A 23,471-nucleotide genomic window follows, 5' to 3' on the forward strand; every position below is an offset into this window, starting at 1 on the left:
CAGCGAGGGGTAGCGAGTACAAGGCAGAGATAGTGTCAGAAGACCAGTGCAGAGGCAAAGGGGCAGATGCTGAGCTAGACGGAGCCACGCAGAGGCAGAAGAGACTACGCAGATTGCAGAAGGGCTTGCATCATCCATGCAGAGGCTGCAGGAGTGACGCAGAGGGCCATAGAGGTTGCGTAGAGCCTCAGAGGGCTGACGTAGAGGATTTTGGGCTGACGCATATGCTAGGAGGGCGGATGCCGAGCTTCAGATTGTGCTGTAGAGGGTTTCGTCGGGTAGACTTTCCGAATATTTGCTTCCGAATAGAGAGGTATAACTGCCGGATTATTTTTCTCTATCGGTGAGCCATTTTGGCACCCAGTTGTACTCAGAAAGACTGCATAATAATATAACCCTCGAAATTGCTGCACCGATTTTCCCGCATTGGGTTTTTGCAAAGACGATTGTCCAAAAATAATGGCGTCACTTGTGTGTTTGTCTATTTCTTTTAGTTGTTGATCTGTATATGGTTGACACTATATTGTGTTTATTTCAGTGTTTATATGAGTAAATAACTTGTTAGTAATTAAACAAGTAGGTAAAATAAACCAAAGAATATAGATAAAATTTCTAATAGGTAATACTTAGAAATTTCAACAGTTTATTCAAAACTTCTTCTACTAATTTAGACTCTTCTAGATAGATCTTTAGTTGGGTTATTTCTTCAACTAGGTTGTTTTCTTTATACATATTGATTTTCTTTTCTTGATTCTTCTTTATGACCCCGAGTCTATCAATTTCTTCTAGAGCATCCATAAAGTCATCATTGTCATCAAACTCATCTGCACATTGTTCTTCGAATGCCATAATTGACAATCTTGATCTGATTCATCATCCTCATTATTGAAGAATATTCACTATCTTCATGTGTATAAAAACTTTTCTTGCTAGTAAAACCTCTTTTGACATTCTTCTTTGAAACATTATTTCCTTTTTCATGATTTTCTATATAATAGTGACCTACTCTTCCACAAGCAAAACATTTGAAAGGAAGTTTACCTTTGAACTTACCAATTCCTACTTGGAGCTTCTTCACAAAATTCACTTCTTCCTCATCTGAAATGTAACTTGTATCTTTAGGCTCTTCCTTTTCTTTCCCTTTGTTCGTGGCTTTGAATGTTGCTTCTCTAACACTTGATGTATCCCCTTTTCTCATCTCATAAGCTATCAAGATCCCATGGAGTTGTTCAATGGTAAGATTCTTCAAATCCTGCATTTCTTCAATGGCAGAGACTTTGGAATCGAACTTTGGGTTAGTGATCTCAAAATATTTTCAACAATAGCAATATCCTTTATTTTGTCACCAAGACCTTTCATTGTGTTAATAATCTCGTATACTCTAAGGAAAAAGCTTGCAATGCTTTCATCATCATGCATTCTAAGAGACTCATATTGAATTCTATATGATTGAAGTTTAGCACTTTTTACCTTAGAGTCACCTTCATAGCTTTGAACAAGCTTATCCCATATTTCCTTTGCGGTGCTTAGCTGCATGACTTTCACAAACTCAGATTCATTCAATCCTCCCAAAATAGAATTTACAACCTTTGCATTGTTGTCATACCATTTCTTTCCTGCATCATCTGTGGGAATGGAGGTTGGATATTGATATCCACCTTCAACAATTACCCATACATCATCTCCTAGAGCTTGCAAATATGATCTCATTCTGACTTTCCAAAACATAAAGTTAATTCCATTAAACAGAGGTGGTTTAGTGGAAGATACTCCCTCTTGAATACTCATCTTGATAGATCTCCCTTTAAGTGATCAAGCTTCTTCTGAGGGACCTGCTTGTAATGTCCCAAATGAAGAAAATTTGGAACAAACCCTTCACACAAAATTATCGTTCACTTCAAATAAAAATTCCATTTAGAAATAGACGATTGCCATGTAAAATTTTACAACATAGAACATGCAAATAACAGTGATGAGCAGAAGAAATCTCAGCGTTATTATATCAACCAAAAACAGGAGTACATAACAATATGAAATAGGTGGGAAGCTCAAACAACTACTGCAAACTAGATCTAGCCTCCAAATGAGTTTGCTATGGTGCTAGATCTGGCCTCTCAAAATGAAACTGCAACCAATAAGAGCTCCTGCGAATTTTGAATGAATCCACCAAGCGGAGATGGGTGCTCACCCAATCTCTCTAAATCACCCAAGGTTTTTCGTCTTGGGGCTACCAATGGAGTAGAGAATCAGGTTCTCAACCTCTCATACAAGAAACAATATCAACTCCAAGATGTCCTTCAGTGGCCTCCTCCTCCTCTTTTATAGATTTGATGGACCCCTCTAAAACCTCCTATTTTATTATTATTTTAATCATGGAGCACTTTTCCCTCTTTTATTTTAATTAAAATATTCCTTTTAATGTGGGAAAAAGGGTAAATTGGCTAGCATGTCTCCTTCGGTGACTGAAACTCACATCCAAAAATCCCATCATGTAGATCTTCTTGTTCCGGTTCCAACAAGCTATTACACTGAGGTGTTCTGTCAATTAATATCCCCTGAATGCCACCTTGAGAATAATTAAGTTATGCCCAATAATAATGTTGGTTTTTGAAAGTTGTCGGAATGTAATGCAACGAAAGGAAAACTGTGCAAATGATGGAATATGCCAAGCGAATGCCATCAAATCCCATAAAAAATCTTCAAAATTCCATCAGGACCCCTGATGACATAAACCTGCTCCACTGACCTGGCCATCCCCTGTCCTAGAAATCCACCCTGGTTGTACTATGAAGAAGAAAAAAATGGGGAGATGATAGTCCTCCACCCCAAGATTGCTTTCCCTCAAGCAATCCAAATCTGTGGACCAATATCGTGGCCCGACGTAGTTGAGACCCAATGCCCGAATCCCATACGAACCACTAGGTGATGCTCTGCTCCTGTGTCAACCCATCATGAACTAACCCCTCAATGCCTAGATCCCAGACCAATCTCTGACTGAACCTGTCATCAACAAGTCCTCCTGGATCCCAATGCCACCAAGAACAAATATCAAGGCTCCATGGCTCCTGATCTGCTATAACTCCAACCAGGAATGTTGCTCCATCCACCACGTACCAACTCATCACCTCCCTCCAATCCAACTCTTGGCATAAACCAAGGTCAATCTCATCATGTTGATGTTGTGTTGAGATACTGATGAGTGGCCAGCCTACATCCTGTTGCCAACTGAAGCATGTAATATCCCTCACCTCTAAGGGCTCCTGCAATACAATGCCTCTGACTAAAAATGATACTCCATCAATAGGGTACCAGCTCATGATCTCTTACCAATCCAATGCATGGACTCCTGTGCAAGGAATATGTCTGTTATGTTGATACTAGTCCATGCTCAACTCCTGATGCTCTACCTGGACAATCAAAACATGTCCAAGAAATCTTGCCTCTCTCCCTCTAATGGGAAAAAGTGGGCAAACTATGCTGCAAGCCCTATCTATGAACTCCTGGAGAGGGTTGCTGCCTGAATATGTTGCAGCTTTGCTAGCTGCCACTACATTTGTTTGCACCTCATCAATGGGTAGACCCAAAGATGGATGCACTGCCACCTCCAACAACTCCTGCCATGTACTAGTCTCCTGCAAGACTACCCTGTCAATCTCCAACATCTCCTGAGGACAAGTGTTTGCAGATACGGCTTCCCTGGAGGCTACCTGCGCACTTGTCTGCTCCATTCCAATGGCTGGCCCCAAGGGTGTCTGCTCATCCTCCATCATGGGCTCAACATGAGCCACTAGCTGACTCTCCAAAAATGGCTCATCCTGCACACTGTATGTATCCTCTGACTCATGCTCCTCTATGTGCTCTCTAGGCTGAATCATCAGTCTCTCATCCACTCTCGAGTCTCCTTCCCTCATGGGAGCAATCGGCTACTCGCCATACTCCTCTACCATGCCTGGGTGCACATCTGGGTTACTGTCATCAACTCCACATGACTGCTTGTGCTCCTTAGAGGTATCATCGTATGAACCTATGGACTCATCCAAGGGAGAATCCTCACCCTAAAAGTTAGAAGGAATCTCCTCTTTCTCTAGCTTTTTCACCTCCTCAGTGTCACCCAAACATGAGTGGGCAGGTCCCTAAGGTCCCTTGCAGATGAAGCAAATTCCCTTCCTCCTTAGCTCATTCCTGCTTCATGATCCACCAAACCTGAGTAGCTCCTCCCTGGTCAACTGTCTCCTGAGCAGCCCAATGTTCTGCTCAACCAACAGCCCAATGTTATGCTCAACCAACCTTTCGAATAGCTCATAAGTAGCAGGTGAGACCAACTGCTATCTCCTCCAAACATATAACAATCGAGACTGCAACTCCCAGCAAATGGCAGCGCGGTTTCTCATACATAATGACATGACAGACTACATGTGTGTTATCACCGTGTCAAAATGATGTTTTGTAATGCTGAAGAAGCATTGGAACATTTGCAGGATCAAACCATCACACTCAAGATCAAACATGATTTCATAAGTCCTAGTCATAACCATAACTTCTAAAATCTCAAGCTTCTTCCCAAAGGTAGAACCTGCACTATTGTCCAAGTCCTGAAAAGTATCTACTATCAGCTTGAAAATCCTCCTCATAACATCATCATTGTAAGGAGCTATAGGGGTGGTTAATCTCATGATGTTACTGAGACAAGATGCAACTGGAAGTATAACCCCTTCATAAGATTCCTCTAAGAACTTGTGTTGTATGAGAGCAAGCATAGTTGGTTTTAGAACCCAAATTAGTTTCTTCCCTTCTAAGTGGCTGACTTTGGAAAGGAGGGCATCTAGTTCATCAAGTTTGAAGAGGATTTTTCATGTGACCCTCGTGTTTCAAATTTGTCCCAAGAGCATAAATCTCGTGTCCTATCCCACACCTTTCCTGGGATTGGTCTTGTTGAAGAATGGCATGGACTTCTCTAGAGAAAGGTCTGATCTTCTTCTTGGGTTTTTGGTCCATAGAGGCACTGTGGTCCAAGGAACCAATTGTTGTACTTTTGTGCTGGTTTATAAGGTGTCTTAGGAACTCCATTGAGCAGAATCAAGAAGATGTATGCATGACATCAAGACCTTGAAATACACAATCTTACTTGGCATACGATACTTTGTTTGCAACATAAAAGATTCAGTTCTCCTAGCACAATTGTCACACACTCTGTTGAACTGTTAGATCCTAGTACAATGCTTGTGACTTTGGCATATACATGGTATCTTCAAGTAACTATGATATAAGGTACCATGTTGCTAGCATATGACAATTAAATTATTGACTTTTTTTGAGCAATAAATAAATAATACTAATGAGTTTTAGGGAGCACAATAAAATTTATGAACATAATATTATAGTCTGAACCTAGTACTCCTCTGCAACAAAAGATTGCTCCCTTTGTTTTATGCTACAAAAGATGATAGGATGACTGTCTAGAAGGCCTGGAACACAAATACTCTAGCAAGGCTTCACACAGGCTACAACAATAAGTATCCACGGCCCTTCGAAGAGATAAACTAAGCCAATCAATGACTGCGTCCTCCTTGAAGCTTGAATCTCTTCTTTCATTAAGGAGTACCCAGAAATTGTAATAAAGACCTGTGGCCTCAACCTCCAAGGAGATACACCTTTTTTATTTTATCGCAAACCGGCCTCCAATAATGGTGAACACATAGCTATCACATGAAATTGTTCTGCCCCTTTAAAATAATGACATCATGCCCCAAAATTGCATTAAGATTTGCAAAAAAAAAGAATATAACTAAATCCAGCCTTCGATTAATTCCTCCAGAGGATATATTCGCCCTTCAAAATGTTTTCATTCTTTCTCAACAAGATTACACAGTCATCACGTCCAACTAACACAACCTGTTTGAGCCTATAACACATTCCTCGCTAAGAGGGAGTCTTAGTTTTTGTAGCATCAGATGTGTCCTAGCCACGAAATTTGGTGGAGAGGCTAAAATACATGAGATTTCTAAAACCCATAAATCGCTTATGGAAATTCCGCCTAGAAGTGTCTCAATTAGATTATTAACCTTTTTTTTAATATTTCATAAGTCTAAACTTAGGGAATATGGTTAATTAATCAATATTAATTGAAATAAGACAAGAATCATCTAGAAACTCACATAGATCGATCTAGAGATGATCCTAGCCATCAATTATGTTTTAATCTTAGACGTTAGTGCTCCAACAAGGATTATAAGAGGAGATCGATGTGGTGATGGAGAAGACACTTGAGCAGTTCGATTTCTTGGCAGATCGATTTCCAAAGTAGTAGCAGTCAGCTATCGGAGAGAGCCAGAAGTCGAAGCAGTAAGAGAGGGGTAGGGACAATGAGGCTGGAGGAAGATTTCTAGATCCAACGAGTGCACTTGCAGAGAGGCAGAGCCACAGTGAGGCTGACGCAGGGAAAAGCCGAGTTTCAGATCTAGTGGCTGGACAGAGGTTCCAGAGGCCAGGAGAAACATTTTCCCATACAACAGCAGACTAGATGGCTTGAGGAGAAGTTTATCTTGGCTGAGCGCAAAAGGGATTGTGCAAGGATGACGCAGACCAGTGCAGAGGCATTTTGGACGACTCACTTAGAGTTGCAGTCAAAACCCGGATTTGCTTGTGGAGTGAGGAAAATTCCTCACTAGATTTTCGCAAGTATTTTTCTCTGTAGGATTCCCAGATATCTACATCCAGTTGTACTCATAATTTCTCGCTGCTGCATAATAATAAAACCCTCAACTGTTGCATCGATTTTCCCGCATTGGGTTTTTCCAGGGAATTTTGTCCAAAAATAATTGTGTTATATTTTGTGTGTGTGTGCTAGCATTTCTCAGCTTCCAATGTTTTACTTTTCCGTAGAATTTTATTTGTGAAGGTTGCAGTGTGTTTATTTCGATATTTTCCATAACATATTAATTGTTAAATTAATTAACAATTACGAGAAATAATACCAGTTGCTGCAATAAGATTCCAGTGTAAGAATTTTCACAATAGGAATATGTGAGCCACAAAACAAAACAATGCCACAGAATTATGAGTCACGAAACAATAGCGATGCAACAAAGATTGTAAGCAAGCCATCGCGATAGGAGTGTGAGTGTAGTATACCTAAGGGGGATAGTATGGGGTACAAAGGGAGGTACTCAAAGGGAATAATGTAATAATGGGATGGGCCATAGTAATAAATAAAGTGGTTAACCTGCATCATGTAAGGGACCACAAGTAGTTAGCAATAATGTAATAAGTCCATGGTATTAGATATATGGTATTGAGGGAACCATGGTAATGACCCATGGTATTGTATGTATGAGGCCTATATAGAGGCGAGAGACTCCCCATTGAGAGCGGTCAAGGAATATTGTATGAATAGGTATATGGCTTGTGGAGTGTTCTCCTTCCTTAAGGAGTGAATGTATGGTGTTGTCCTACCTTAAGGGTTTGATCAATAATGAAACATTTCTATCTAATTTCAATCTTATCATTTCTGTGTATATTTGTGTTCTCATATATTTTTAGATCAGATCTATAACAAGTGGTATTAGAGCACTTTCTTGGGCAAAGTGGAGAATTTTTTTTTTTGCAGAATTTTTTTGGGGTGGCGAGTTTGCAGATCAAATCTGTACGTTTTGGTGCAAAATTTGTAGAATCTCATTGCAAATCTGGGTTCTTTGCAAAAAAATACCCAATTTGAAAAAAAAAATCAGCCAAATGGAAGTCCGGATGAAGGAGATATCGCCGATTTAAAAATCAGCAATGTTGCAGACATTTTTTGGGGCAGCGAGTTTGTAGATCAGATCTATATGTTCTAGTGAAAAATTTTCAGAATTTAATTAGAGATTTGGGTTCTTTGCAAGAAAATACCCAATTTGAAAAAAAAAATCGGTCGAATCGGAGTCCAGATGAGGGAGATATCGCTGATTTAAAAATCAGCTGTGTTGCAGACATTTTTCGGGGTGGCGAGTTTGCAGATCATATCTGTACGTTCTGGTGCAAAATTTTCAGAATCTAATTACAGATCTAGGTTCTTTGCAAAAAAATACCCAATTTCAAAAAAAAAAAATCAGTTGAATCAAAGTTCGCATGAGGGAGATATCATTGATTTAAAATCAACTATTTTTTCAGAAATTTTTGTGACAACGGGACAGTTGCAGCGCGAATCTGAAATTCCATTGCCTAGATCGGGATTTCTATCACATGGGAAGATGCAGAATGGTTGTTCCATTTCCGAAAACATGTCATAATAGGGATTCTGAGCAATATTGACTAAATTGTGACAATTTCAAATTTTTGCCAAGTGAATTTTTTTTTTTTCCAAACTCTCTTCATGGCGGTTATATATTTTACAGGAAAAGATAATGGTCTTACTATTGAAGAATACATAAAAGAAAAAAGTCATTATGGGAAAAACATTGGAAATTTTGGGTAGTGGTTAGTTTTACAGATGAGCCGGCCACATGGTGGGAATTACTTAACAAACAAAAGTGTTCCAACCTGCCCAATGAAGAATTTGAAAAATTCCTTTTAGACAGATGGTCTCATGTTAGAAAACAAGATAATGAGAAACATGTGGCGCTATTTTCTACTGGTATCTTCTATTACAGGTTCATGGATATATTCAGAAGGAGAAGATCATTGTGTCTATAAATCCTAGTTGCAAGCAAAATCTTATAAATGTCAATTTGACAAAAAATTGCAAGTTCTAGCAAAATAAATGGAGCACACAAAAGTTAATAATGAGGAGGTGCAAGTTTATAAAAATTTGAAGATTTCTATGGACAAGTATGTATTGCACTCTGATTTCTATGCTTCGGATATGGCTAATGTGGATGTTGTTTGGGATACCCTTGGATGCAATTGGTTGGTACTATCAATATTAATGTGCAGAAGAAATTCCTGAAGCTCTGGTATAAAAAGAAGAAAATTACATTACAGGATATTTCCATCAATAAACAGGTAGAGTCCAAGGAGGTTGAAGCAGAAGATGTTCCAAATACTGACACATCAGATGATGAGCCCTTGATGGTCGAAAACCAAACACAAACATCAAACCAGGTACCAGAAAAACAGGGAGAATCTAAGGAGGCTGAAGCAAAAAATGTTGCAGGTACTGATACATCATATGAGGACTCAGTGGTTGAAATAATATTGGAAGATAAGAAACAATAGCAGGCACCACAATATGTACTAAATACCAATCAGGCTCCATTAGGTGGTTAATTAAAGAAAAAGACGTCGTTGGTTAAAACTTCAGCTTATCACCACTGACATCACCCCGCAAGAAAACAACCAACAAGATGGAAACGAATTAGCCACAAGGACAAAAACACCTACATGACAGAAAGAGAGAGGCGATGATCCACCTACTACACATCAACAAAGAAAAGCCACCAGGGTCAACTTCCATCTCAAGCAAGCAAGGCACCAACTAAATCGAGGGTTCACCTTTCTCTTGGATGGTTAGATGCATGTGCATGGTACCAGTGGACTACTATTTTAAGTAGATCTTATTATTTGTGTTCTTCTTATGTTTCGGAGACGAAACATGTTTAAGGGGGGTGGAATGTAGTATACCTAGGGGGGATAGTATGGGGTACAAAGGGAGGTACCCAAGGGAATAATGTAATAATGGGATGGGCCATAGTAATAAATAAAGTGTTTAACCCGCATCATGTAAGGGACCACAAGTAGTTAGCAATAATGTAATAAGCCCATGGTATTAAATAGATGGTATTGAAGGAAACATGGTAATGACCCATGATATTGTATGTATGAGGCCTATATAGAGGCTAGAGACTCCCCATTGAGAGATGTTGACAATTATTGTATGAACAAGCATATGGCTTGTGGAGTATTCTCCTTCCTTAAGGTGTGAATGTATGGTGTTGCCCTACCTTAAGGGTTTGATCAATAAAGAAACATTTCTATCTATTTCAATCTTATTATTTTTTAGTATATTTGTGTTCTCATATATTTTCATATCATATCTATGACAGTGAGTTGCTTGGAGATAATGTGAATCACATAGGAAAGATGTGAGACACAAAGTCAATGCGATCCTCAGAAATTGAAGTGAGCCTCAGTCAATGCGATCTTCAAAAATTGCATGCGAGCACTAGGAAACAATGTAAGCCAAATAAAAAAAGAATTCAAGCCACTTAATGTAAGAATGCAAATTATAGTGAGAATTTCAAACCACATAACAAATATAATGCGAACCATTAATCCTCCTCAAATTTCACCTACAACAATACAACTTCGACCTTCTTGACTTATCTCAGATTGCTCTTGGCAGTTTCAGATAAAGACGATACAAAAGTCCCAATCGATATCCACAAGAAGAAAGATAGGTGCCCAATTTCTACTTTATTTTATGTGTGAAAGGACACATCCATTAGAGGCAAGCCGACTTGATTTTGAATTTGAATTTAACTATTGGAGGGAAAACCACAAATACATATTTAAATACATTTTCTTCAATAATTACTTCCCCAAATATTAATTAACAATATTTTCCTTTTATCCAATTTCAATTTTTGCCTTTTGGGCCACAATGGGCTTTCCTTTGGGCTGTGGGGTTTCCCTTTGGGGAAATTTATCCCGAAGCTGCCCAAATTTCAACAGTAAACCCTCGCTGCTAATGCGTACCTAGGCTATTAGAGGATCCTGTTCAGACACTAATCTTGTAGTCCCATCTCTGGAAGAAAGAGGCACAATGTCACTACGTTTGTTGGAGCAGAGTTGAGGTTATTTTCTGTTGGTGATAATCAGATATGTCATACTCTACTTCCCTTCCTGGCAGCGTGTTACATTTCTGAGTATGGTAGCCTCATGAATGGGTCATTCGACCTAAAGTATCAAGTGAGAGGAATCAATTTATATTAGTCACAAAGGGAACGAGTTGTATCTCAAGAGGGCATGTTTGTTATGAATAAAAATATATAAAAAATAATATGAATAATCTAAAACAATAATAATAATAAATAATTATTAATTAGTAAATAGTTAATGAAAAGGTATGTCCCTAAGGACATGACCATTGGTGAAGAGGTATCTGCCTAGGGTATATAAGTAGGCCCTCACCCTCATTGAAATCTCATATCACATCAATTTCTTTTATATAATATTCAATATACAATTACTTATCCTACAATGGATGTCTTTGTCTTAGAAGTATTTTGAAGATTTCCGTTGTGTATATGAACCGTGTTCGTTACATTGGTATCAAAGCCACGTTGGTAGATCCTGATCTTTGGCTATCAACTCTTTGTCAACCTTGTTGTCGTGCTATTGAAGTGTTTCACTACACGCTATTAGAGGTTCTCCAATTTACCCATTAGGCCTTTGCCCATTTAAAAAAAAGAAAGAAAATAGTCCAAAAATAAAAAAGGGTTAAAATTATTATATAAAAAAAGGGATATAATAAAAAAATAAAGATATATTAAAAAAATAAAAATAAAACAATTAATAAAATAAATATTAAAAAATAAACATATTATAAAACAAAAAAGGGTTTATATAAAATAAAATTAAAATTTCGGTGGTCACCGACGCCTTCGACAACCAAAAACCACAATGTTATCTGAAACTCTATAGAATACCTAGGGGGGATAGTAAGGGGTACAGAGGGAGGTACCCAAGGGAATAATGTAATAATGGGATGGGCCATAGCAATAAATAAGATGGTTAACCCATATCATGTAAGGGACCACAAGTAGTTAGCAATAATGTAATAAGCCCATGGTATTAGATAGATGGTATTGAGGGAACCATGGTAATGACCCATGGTATTGTATGTATGAGGCCTATATAGAGGCTAGAGACTCCCCATTGAGAGATGTGAAGGATTATTGTATGAATAGGCATATGGCTTGTGGAGTGTTCTCCTTCCTTGAGGAGTGAATGTATGGTGTTGCCCTACTTTAAGGGTTTGATCAATAAAAAAACATTTCTATATTCAAATCTTGTTATTTCTTGGGTTTATTTCTATTATCATATATTTTCAGATAAGATGTATAACAAACTCCACCACTGCATCTGCACGCAGCTATGAGACACCACCACTGGAAGTTCCAACTAGCCGCTATACCCCGACAGAGCCACACCAAAAGAGTCATCGCCTACTGCAAAAATCATGTTCGCACCTTGTAGCGCTACCACATCTGCCTTCGCTCGTCAGGTCTCAACGCTGCCACAACCATCGGGTTTCTCAACCCATCCTACAACTCCGACCATCCTCGGCCTGCTATCAAACGTGCTGCTAGCCTCCCAACAACCCTCCTCTGCCTCTGACCTTCATTTCCTATATCATCGTTGCCTGATCCCTCACGTCGCATTCCGACACTTACTCGACAATTTGCCATTGTTTCTTCTTCCTACTTGACTGTGACAATCGGGCATCGTGCCCCCATCTATCAACATTCCTTCTTACTAAACGTCACATTGTCTCATGTATCGACATTCCTTCTCAATAAACGTCACATTGTCTCATTTGTCAATTGTGTTGATTATAGTTTTTTATGATTCATAACAATTATAGTTGTTATATAATTCATAACTATAAGGTTTAATAATTATATAAAATTTAAAATTATATAATTATAACTATATAGTTTATAAATTATATAAATAATTTAATTATTATAATAATAATTTAAATTATTATTATATTAATTTAATTATATATAATAATAATTAAAAATATATATTATTATCTAATTAAAAATTAGAAAAAAAATCCTAATTCAACTCAAAGGTCAAGAAATATATACTTCAACAATACTCACAAGTAAAGAGTAAAGGAAATATATATTTCAAGGAAGTCAAGAAAGGATCGGAAGATAAGCTCCACATATAAGTCAATTATTGAAGACAAAAGAATGGAACATAATCTGGAAACAACATAAAATTTTCCTAAAATGGTCTTTTTATCGCAGACTGTAGATTAATTATATTAAAAGGGAATACCTGAGGGAAAGAGATTAATATTGTTATTAGCACAAGTGTCAAGGAAAATTACGTCAATGTTAATTCGGCGAATCAACTATTAATTCCAAAGTCAAGCATAGGAGAAAGAAAAAATATTTTTGGTGACAAAGAATATGAAATTAATGATTTACAAGTAATAATTGACCATTATGAATACATCTCTCAATTCCGTGTCGTAACTATGTTTAACCCAAAAATTGACATCATTTTTTGTCAACCTTGGTTTAAAGAATTGGGTACGTTCATGTTAAACTTAGAGAAAAAGATTTTGATGTTTCCTTATAAGAAGAAGATGATCACCTTCCAAGACATGACAATAAAGTCAGAACCGATAATGCCTTCATCAAAAGACTTTAAGGATATTTCGAAATTAATGTTTCAAGATAATAAAAAAACTATACCAAAGAAGTAGAAAGAGTTTGAAGAAGTCATCTCCAGTAAAGACAAAAAAACTTCGTGTCTCGAAGATCACAGTGAAAAACTATTTGAACAAGTCAAGAAAGTTGAGGCCACAAAGAAGGAACTCAAGAAGCGCTTATCAGAACAAGAAGAAGAAAATTTATGTTTAAAGAACTTTAATCAAACATTAGTAGAACAAATCAAAAGTTTAAAAGATGAGAAGGATACTAACAATAAAATCAACAATCTAGAAAGCGAAGAGCTTTTACATCTAGGGAATCATCACCAAAACCTTCTCACACAAATAAAGAAGCTTAAAAGTGACAAGAAGTTACTAAATGACAATTTAGAACAACTTACTCAAGAAGAAGTATTGAAGTCTCCAGTCAAAACAATCCAAGTTAAAGATAAAGGAACAAAGACCCAATTAGTCAATATCATAGCTCAAGAAGATGAGAAACCAATAGAAGTTAAAACATATTTAGATGTTGCAGTTCAAACAATGGAAATTCCAAGTGATGATTCAGTAACCAACTCAACAACGACAGTACCCAAAGTAAATCGGAAAATTTCCAAACAAATGATAAGGGAAAGTCAAACCGCAAGAATTCCTTATCGACATCCAAATCACAATTGCAGACAACTAAGTCATCCTACATATTTTGAACTATTCAAAATGGAAACAATAGATTTATGTTCCAAGGAATACTAAAGTTTGCAGAATCCAATCCTATGATAACAATTCATTACCTAAGTGACAAGACACGTCCCCCAGGGTCTCATGTCCCGTATTTCACGTGTCGGACAAAAAAAATGCCCTAAAACGTGCCGAAAAAGGTTTTGAACGTGTCCTCTAAAACGTAAAACATATTCACTAGTTTTCATTGTGTCCTGTGAATGAAAAATGCATGTTATAGGTGTAAAAAACATTGACCTAACATATTTCCCTATTTGGACACATGTCCCACGAAAAAGAGCTATAAAGCCCACGCGATTACTTTTTCCGGGTTTTTTAGTTGTTTTTCTCTGATGTCGTCGCTATAGAATCTTCGTCGAATCATTGCGTTTGCTCGCTGGAAAGGTGGGGCATTTCCGTTTGCGTAGTGCAGCAATTTGAGGTATGCAACTACAGTCTGCAAGCCGTCAACATATATATGAATTTGGTGCCTTTCTCTCAGTTTCACAGATTTCCTCAGCTTTGAAAATGAATTAAACATGCCCATTCATAACCCACCATCCCTGCGAATACGATCAATAATATATTTAACAACTGATGTTCCTTTTTGTTAAAGAAAATGATGTTCCTTTTTGTTTATATCTTTTACAAAGAGTATAGAATTGTCTATTGTGTTGTTGATCCTCCTTTTCACATATGAAGCCAAATATTTTTTTATCAAAGCCACAGATTTGATCAAAGTTGTCTAGACTCCACAGTAACAGATTCTAGGCTTGTCTTTGCATGGTACACACAAGGACAGGCAACACTGTGACATTCACAATCCTTTACCAAGTAAGCCAGATTTAGAATATACATTGCTTTTCCAACGAATTATTTGTGGGTCTGTTGTACATAGCATCCAAGTTGTGTACATCTCTTGATGCATTTTTCAAGTGGTGAAGTTTTTCCTTGTTTTATTTATTTATGTACTCGACTAATGAAACAAAACCAATATAGCTTGCTTCTTACACTCTCCGATGTATCATGGTTTGTTTTTGCTATATTCATTACAGTGTAATGTGATTATTGTTTCTTATTATTACATGGGATCGCTAAGGAGAAAAACAAACATCTGCTTCTTTGTGCCTCATAGCTTGTTAGTTTGTTGCAGCTTGTTAGTTAACTTAGTTTGTTGTTGACTGAGGAAAGCAAAGTCATATTGTTTTGGTGCAGATGTGTATGTGTATTAGCCAATAGTCATTTTACTCTTTGTGATTCACAACTTTTTTAGTTTTTGACTAAAGGATTAGAATTTAGAACGCTTTCTATTTCCCCAAATGGGTCTCGTAGGTAGATATAAGTATAGGGATACCACCATTGGAAATGTAGAATCTGAGTCCCAGTTATTAAAGACTGTCAACAGAAGGAAGAATCATTTTCTCGACTGACTACATTATACAAATAGGATAAGAATCCAAGTTTTTGTTAAAATCAAAGTTCTGTAAAGTATAATTTGTAGCTCACAAGTTTTAGCAAATGTTTTCACCATCGAGTATTGTTAATTGTTTAATTGTTTTTTTTTGTAGGTGAAGGATTTGGTGACTATTGCAACTGGCAGCTTGCACTTGCAAGTCATTTTTTTAACACCCGTGGAGTGTGGACTTTATAACAACACGAAGATTAATGGCTCAATCATCCAAGGTAGCTGGCAGAGGTCAAAGGAAAGATAAGGGTGGTGCTTTTCATGGTCCCCCCCTCCAATTTTTTCACCTTTTGTTGGTCATAGTGCCCCAAGTGCTTCAAGTGAAGCTTTAGGTGCTTCTCAGCCCACATATGATGTTGTTGTAGCAAGACAACAAGCACAACTAAAAAAATACCCTCTATGGAAGTATGTAACCAAGAAACAAGGGCCAAAGGTTGGTGTGGGAGGGAATGTGCTTTGGTCTTGTAATTTCTGCAAGGGTGAATTTAAGAGCACTTACTTTCGAGTTAAGGGCCATTTGTTGGGCCTTCCTTGTGGAATTGGAGCATGCAAAAAGATCAGTGCTAAAGAAAGAATGGATTTGGAAAGGGAGGATGCAATTGGCTTTGGGAATGTGGTGGCAACAAGCAGGAAAATTAGAAAAAATGAAGATCCTCTTCCATTCTTGAGGAATACTAGTAGTAGTAGATTTGGGAGAGGGGCTGAAATTCAGCCAACAAAAAAGAGGGCAGCCCAAACTTGTGGTGGTCCAATGGACAAGATTTTTCAGCGTGAGAAGTGAGATGAGGTTGATCTTACAATGGCATTCTTTTTCTATCTCAACTTCATTTCTTTTAATGTTGCACGGTCTCATTTCTTTATTGAGATGTGTCAATCTCTAGTTGATATGACATCAATTGGGTATGTGCCTCCAAGTTCAGAGAAGCTTAGAACCACATTGTTGGTTAAGGCAAGGAAGGAGGTGGATAAAATTCTACAACCTATTAAATCATCATGGATCTCATCTGGTGTCAGTATTGTTTCTAATGGATGGACAGATACAACACGCCATCCTCTCATCAATTTCATGGTATATTCCCAAAATGGACCAGTCTTCTTGAAAGCAGTCGATGCTCTTGGACAATACAAGGATTCACAATATATGAGCGAGCTATTTATTAAAGTTATCGAAGATGTAGGCGTTGAAAATTGAAAGTTGTGTGCCAATCATCACATATAATGCACCTGTTTGCAAAGTTGTTGGCTTGATTGTGGAAACTAAATATCCACAAGTATTTTGGACACCATGCATTGTTCATTCTTTGAATTTAGCGCTTAAATCTATTGCTTCAGATGTGACATGGATTGGCAATCTTATTGAGGATGCACGCCATATCCGAAATTTTGTACAAAACCATACCAATGCCCTCACAATATATAAAGAGTACACACATCTATCATTGTTGAAGATTGCAGATACTCAGTTTGCTTCCTCATGCATCATGCTTAAGAGGTTGAAGGAGATGAAGGCCGCTGTTGGGGCCATGGTTATTTCAGATCTTTGGTCTTTTTGGAGAAAGAGAGATCAAACTGCTTCAATAAAGGTAAAGGACACAATGTTAGATGATGGTTGGTGGGAGAGGGTGGATCTTACCATAAATATCATGAACCCTATTATTTCTTTCTTGCGGTTTGCAGACACGGATCAACCCATCTTAAGAGAGGTTTATGAGGGTTGGGATTCCATGATTGAGTCTGTGAAGACTATTGTTATGGAGAATGAATGCCCTGGACATGAGACACCAACAGAGAGCTTATGGTCCACCATACAAGATATTCTTATCTCTAGGTGGGATAAGAATTGCACACCTTTGCATTGCTTAGCTCACTCTTTGAATCCCAAGTACTATAGTCAAGAGTGGCTCCATGGTGGGACCTCACACAGATACCCTCCTCACATGGATGGAGAGCTTTCACAGGGGAGGAAGATAGCATTCAGAAGGATATTTCAAGATAGAGCATCTTTTTTTGAGGTGGAGGAAGGCTTTGTAGAGTTCTCCAGTGGCACTAGAAGATTTGGGGGTATGATGTACTTGGAGATAGGGGGGTCAAAGATGCCTATGCTTGGTGGGAAACTCATGGGGCGGCATGCCCTAATATACAACAATTATCCTTGAGGGTCCTCTCTCAACTTACTTCGTCTTCTTGTTGTGAGAGGAATTGGGGCACTTGTGGGAATCTATATAGTTTGAAAAAGAGCAAAATTGAGCAATCCAGGGCGAAGACAATGGTGTATGTGCACACCAACCTTCATCTTATTTACAGGCCAAGGCAGGAGTGGTTGAAGGGAAAGACAAAGATGTGGGATGTGTTTCCTGATGATATGGGCTTGGACGACAGTGTTGAGTTGGCTTTAGCCATCCTGGATCTTAATGACACAGTGATAGAGCCAGTGACTTTTGATGATGAGTCAGAGTATCTTGAGGGGTCATCCTCCACACCAACAAATGCAGTGGTAGATCTTGGATTGGGCATAGAGGAGGAGGATGGAGTAGAGTCAAATGGCAGTGGAAGTGATGGTGATTAGGACATGGACTATTGATAGAGTGATGAGTCGTGGCCTCGTGGCTCACTGGCTAGTGGCTCTTGAGTCATGACTAGTACCACTGACAACAGTGATGAGCTATGATATTCCTACTTATTTTGTATCTACTCCTTTTTATTTTCCAGTGGCATTCTCTCAAGACTCAGGTGTCAGTATCTATGTAATACATTTTGATTTTGATGACTTAATGGAAAATCTACATTTTACAGTTTTAATATCTAAGTTCTAAATTTATAGTTAGTAGTTTCTTATGTGCTTGTACATGAACAATGAACATTGAACATTCAAGACCAAGCATATCACATTCTGATTCTATTTATTTTTTTTAAATGAAGTAATTATATTTTAATTTGATTAGATAAGCTATAATGTAATATGGATCAAGAACTAACTAACTAACTAACTAACTAACTATATATATATATATATATATATATATATATATATATATTTGATTAGATAAGCTATAATGTAATATGGATCAAGAACTAACTAACTAACTAACTAACTATATATATATATATATAATATGTCCCTTGTGTCTTGTTTCCGGAGTCGCTGTGTCTCGTGCCGAATACTCGTATTACATGTCCTCCATGTCTCATGTCTTCATGTCATTGTGACTTACAAATTTCCAGTGATCAAAAGATTCTACAAAAGGTTAATCTAAGATGGTTTGATCCATTCTCAGTCCAACAATTTTGTTTCACTCAGAGCATCATATCGTCTTGTATCAACAAAGATTAAAGTTCAGAGATGAAAATATATTCGAAACGGGAAAAAAAATCAAGTCCTTTCATCAATAAGCTTTGAGGACAAAGCATTTTTTGAAAAGGAAGGCAATGTTATGAATAAAAATATATAAAAGATAATACGAATAATGTAAAACAATAATAATAATAAATAATGATTAATTAGTAACTAGTTAATGAAAAGGTATGTCCCTAAGGACATGACCATTAGTGAAGAAGTATCTGCCTAGGGTATATAAGCAGGCCCTCACCCTCATTGTAATCTCATATCACATCAATTTCTTTTATATAATATTCAATATACAATTACAATGTTCTTCATTGTGGAAGTCTGTTTTGAGATGCCAATATTATCATCCAATGACAGTTGTAGCGTAATCTTGGAAGCAATGGCATCTATATGTATGTAATACGAACTCAGATTTATCTCTGCGTACAGTCTTACAATGCTCTTGTCACTGTCTGTATATTGGTATTTATGTCTATATGGCCCCCCTATTGCTGTAGAGAAATTGTATCAGTGGTATGTGTTGACTCTACACTCTAATGGAAGGTGTCTCTTATAGCATTTACTCTTGTATCCACATTGTTTAAATATTTCTGAGTTGTTATTAATCAGTTATGGCAATGGAGAAATGTTCCAATGATATGTAATGACCATTGTGCACACTGTTTGAGATAACTAAATAAGAAACTAAACCTACAGTATCTTTCACACCAACTGTTTGTAAAAATTCCTCAGTGAACCAGATTGTGTGAACTCAGGAAATTTTGAGCATTCTCTGGTAGGAATATCTCATAATTAGATTCTAAAATGATGAATATAGATCAATGTATTTCATTATTGAATCTCCTGTTGTATGGATGAATGATGTATGTATTAGTATGAATGATGAGTATGGATCATTGTATTTCATTATTTAATTCAATTATGTATGGATCAATGTATTTATGCTTTCATTATTGAATATGAATTTGAATTATATATAGATATATATATGTTGCATGAGTTTCTGGAACGTGTGAATGTTGGGAACTTGGGTACGGGTGTCGGGAATGGCTAGAGGTTTCCCCAAAATTTACAGGAAACGGCTAATCGGGAACGGATATATATATATATATATATATATATATATGTATATTATAATCAAAATTAATATTAAATCAAAATATTCAAATATTAAAATCAATTTAAATATATAATCTCTCTTATATATAAATATATTCTCTGAGTGTCTCTCTTCCTGAGTCAGCGCTTTTATATATATAAAATATTAAAATGTCAAGTTCATATCAGTGCTCTTGACACATGACCAATATCTGAAACAATTTGCCTTAAAAATACAAAGGAAGAATTTTACCTATGTTTCTCTAGTTATTCTTATGAGAAAAAGTAAAGCGACTCTAATGGTTAAGCATTGACTGCCACATACAATATGCACACAATCTTCTGTGATACATATACATAAACAAAAAAATAAATACTCATCAGCGTGACATCCCAGATATCGCCCTTATATTGAGGTGTCACACGCTTCCTTAACCCATCAAGAGATTGCTCCAGTTTCTCAATTAAGGATATCGGTGTTAAGGATGTCTTTGGCCTTTCTTCCTGCGAAGGTTTCAACAAAGCCTCATGTTTTGTGGGCAGTTCAGCCTATTTGTCTACATGCTTTGTATTCCCCAACCCCAGGGAACCCAGGAACTCCAAAAAAATCAGTGTTCAAAGCTCCCGGAACTTTCCCAAGTTCCCATTGCAGCTCCCACAAAAAAGGAAACGTTCCCATACAGTTCCAAAGCTTCTGGGAGCGTGGGAACCACTGAAACAAGTTTCCCACCTCTAGGGAGCGGTTCCAGTGTAACAGATATATATATATATATATATATCCCCCCTCCCCCTTGTGCATCCCCACACCCACGTCCCCTCGTCCCAAAGTTTGGTGGAACATAGCTAAGAGGGGTTGTTTGTTGTCACCACAACAATGCCCTCTCTCACTTTATGTTGGCTCTCCTCCAACACAAGGGGTCTTTCCCTAAGAAAATGTATCTTAAACTTTAGACAATAAATGGATTGGTGGACTAAGACTAGTGCCTATCCAATCTAGGGAAAATGGAGTCAAGAGATCAGTCTTAGAGGGTTGTTTTGTTTTCTATTAATGATTAGGACAAACGGAGCTGCTTTGAAGGCATCTTTGTTTTGAGGGGTTGTTTTCACAACCATTGCCCATTTTATGCTTTTATCTTTATAGATCCACTTTATGTGGGATTGGTTAGCATGGTTTGAGGAGTGTCCCACATCTTACTAGCACACATGTTGGGTTGCTCAATGTTTGAGGAGTTGTCATAGCAACTAATGGACCATTGCTTGGAGGAGTTTGATAGCTTTACTGGAGTGTCCTAGTTCATGAGCATATATTTTTTCATAGAGTGCCCAGATTGTTACCAGATCAGTGCCAATAGATGCAGAATGGCTGTGGGATTTCGAAACTGGAGTCATAACAGAAATTCCAACAAATGTTGAGAGTTATGGTGGTTGCAGACCTATTGTTTTAAAACCCTCACTACATTTTTACCAACTTTTTGAGGAACAACCCATCTTTTTTGCTTGAACATTTTGATGGGGGTTTAGAGTGTAGAAGTTATGTTTCTTATCCTTCAAAACCCTCTGTCTATGTTTCCTGTTTCCTATTTTCATAATATAGACTGCAAATGTCATTCTGCATCGTTATCTTGTATACAAGGAGGGCATCATTGCATAGAAAGATGCTATAAATAGATAATCACTCCTGTTGGATAATGTTCATGCTCCTAATGTCCTTTAGTCTTACTAATTTGATATTTTTGTTTCATTATTTTTCTTATCTACCTTTGCAACTATACAAGTGTGCTTCAAAATTCCTTTGTCTAGCTCATTTACAGGTAGTTTGGCATTTAATTTTTCCAGAGTTAGTACTGACATTGAGCAACTCTTTGAAAACCATTGAGAAACATATCCTAGAATCAGCTTTTGCTTCCTCATATGTTCTAAAAGATGCAAATAGATTAGTTGGATTGTACTGCAGACTTGCGGTTATACAGGTTGGAGATGCATTTCAAAGTTTCCTGACTTTTTGTTGTTGCTTCTTTGTAGGCTTCTTGTACAGTATCTCTGGGGTGGTTATTTAAGTGGTGGCTCCAGTAAGAGGAATGAAGTTTTGGAAGAATGTGTACAACCTGTTGGATTACCTTTTGATTGGCATCTTGCTCCTGGAGTTCCCCCATCCCAGCAGGGGCAAAGTTGAAATTGTTTATGTACTTTAGAGTAAAAATTGTTTTGGTTGTTATAATTTAAGAATGTATTCCAAAGTCAAAACCAAGAAACGGGAAAAGAGCCAGTGATTATTGCAACAGAGTTATAAAAGAAGTAATTGTTTGCACAATGAGGTATGCATTTGTTAATGTAGACTAGTTTAGCTAGCCCTGGTTATTTTTCCTTGGTATATCTTAGAGGAAAAATTTTCAATTGATTGGTTTCCATACGACATTGTATATTTTATGTTCTTGCATTGTACTTTTTATATTCATGTATTATATTTTTTATAGGAGACCATTTGGTTCTCTGGCATTATATGAAAATCATTGTACTCAACAGTCCTTTTGACCTACTTTGTAGTCATTAGTTGGACATAAATATATTTATCTTATCTTATAATGACCTAATAACCTGCTCAATGTTGAAATGGATAAAAATTTGAACATAGTACTTATACAACTAAACATAGGAGCAATGAATCCATTCTGTACAGTGGCATATAGTAAACATGTTTTATGGTTTACATTTCGGAAAATGTACTGGTACATTATATAAACCAGTTTTTTTTTCAGATGGTAAAAAAAAAAAACTAAACTTCAATATTGTCTACAGAATTAAGGAATTTACGAGAAATTTCCAGTGGACATCGCTACGTGCGATTGTAACTATATGCAGTAGCTAAATAGAGAATGGTAGACACCCAAGCACAGTAGCTAGCCTGGATAAGTAGCTGAATACGCAATGGTAAACACCCAAGCACAAACATCCTGACGGTACCTAGCCTGTATAATAACTACCGTCCTATATACAAGATCCAAATTAGCCGGCCTGGTTCAATTACTGCAGGAGTGACGGTACTTAGCCTGTATGATAACTACCGTCTTATATACAAGATCCAAATTAGGCGGCCTGATTCAATTAATGCAGGAGGGTTACTGTGGCTAGCGAGGATTGAACTTGAGATCTGCATTTGGAAAATCCTCCACCTTGCCCATTAGACCAGAAGATGATGTCCAAGAGGATTATTCCAATGATTATAGAATTATTGTGCCAATTAGTACAATCTTGGTGCATTGGTCAAATGTGGACAACCATAACTTAACAAGGTAATAGTATGGTATTGGTATGGTGTTAAATAATATTCTCAAATAATTAATGTTAAAATATGTATAGATAAGAATAACAAATAAACTAAAGATAATGATAACAACATAAGCACACTGCATATCTATTATAATAACAGCGTAGCCTTAAGAGCTCACATATTAGCCCAGAAAATAATGGAAATTCTGGTA

General features: G+C 37.1%; 1 protein-coding gene across 1 annotated transcript in view; it reads left to right on the forward strand.

Annotated features, from left to right (window-relative positions):
• Positions 1-22,512, forward strand: part of LOC149192733 (uncharacterized) — a 515,238-nt gene extending 492,726 nt beyond the window's left edge. Inside the window, exon 9 of the mRNA XM_089406449.1 lies at positions 22,015-22,512. Coding sequence (XP_089262575.1) covers positions 22,015-22,165 — 151 coding nt within the window. The 3' untranslated portion in view covers positions 22,166-22,512. The remainder of the gene's footprint in view (positions 1-22,014) is intronic.
• The last annotated feature ends 959 nt before the right edge of the window (positions 22,513-23,471 follow it).

The sequence above is a fragment of the Pinus tabuliformis genome, chromosome 2_2 (assembly GCF_031772625.1).
Source record: "Pinus tabuliformis cultivar Carrire ecotype Pingquan chromosome 2_2, CPIR1, whole genome shotgun sequence".
NCBI classification, from domain to species: Eukaryota; Viridiplantae; Streptophyta; class Pinopsida; order Pinales; family Pinaceae; genus Pinus; species Pinus tabuliformis.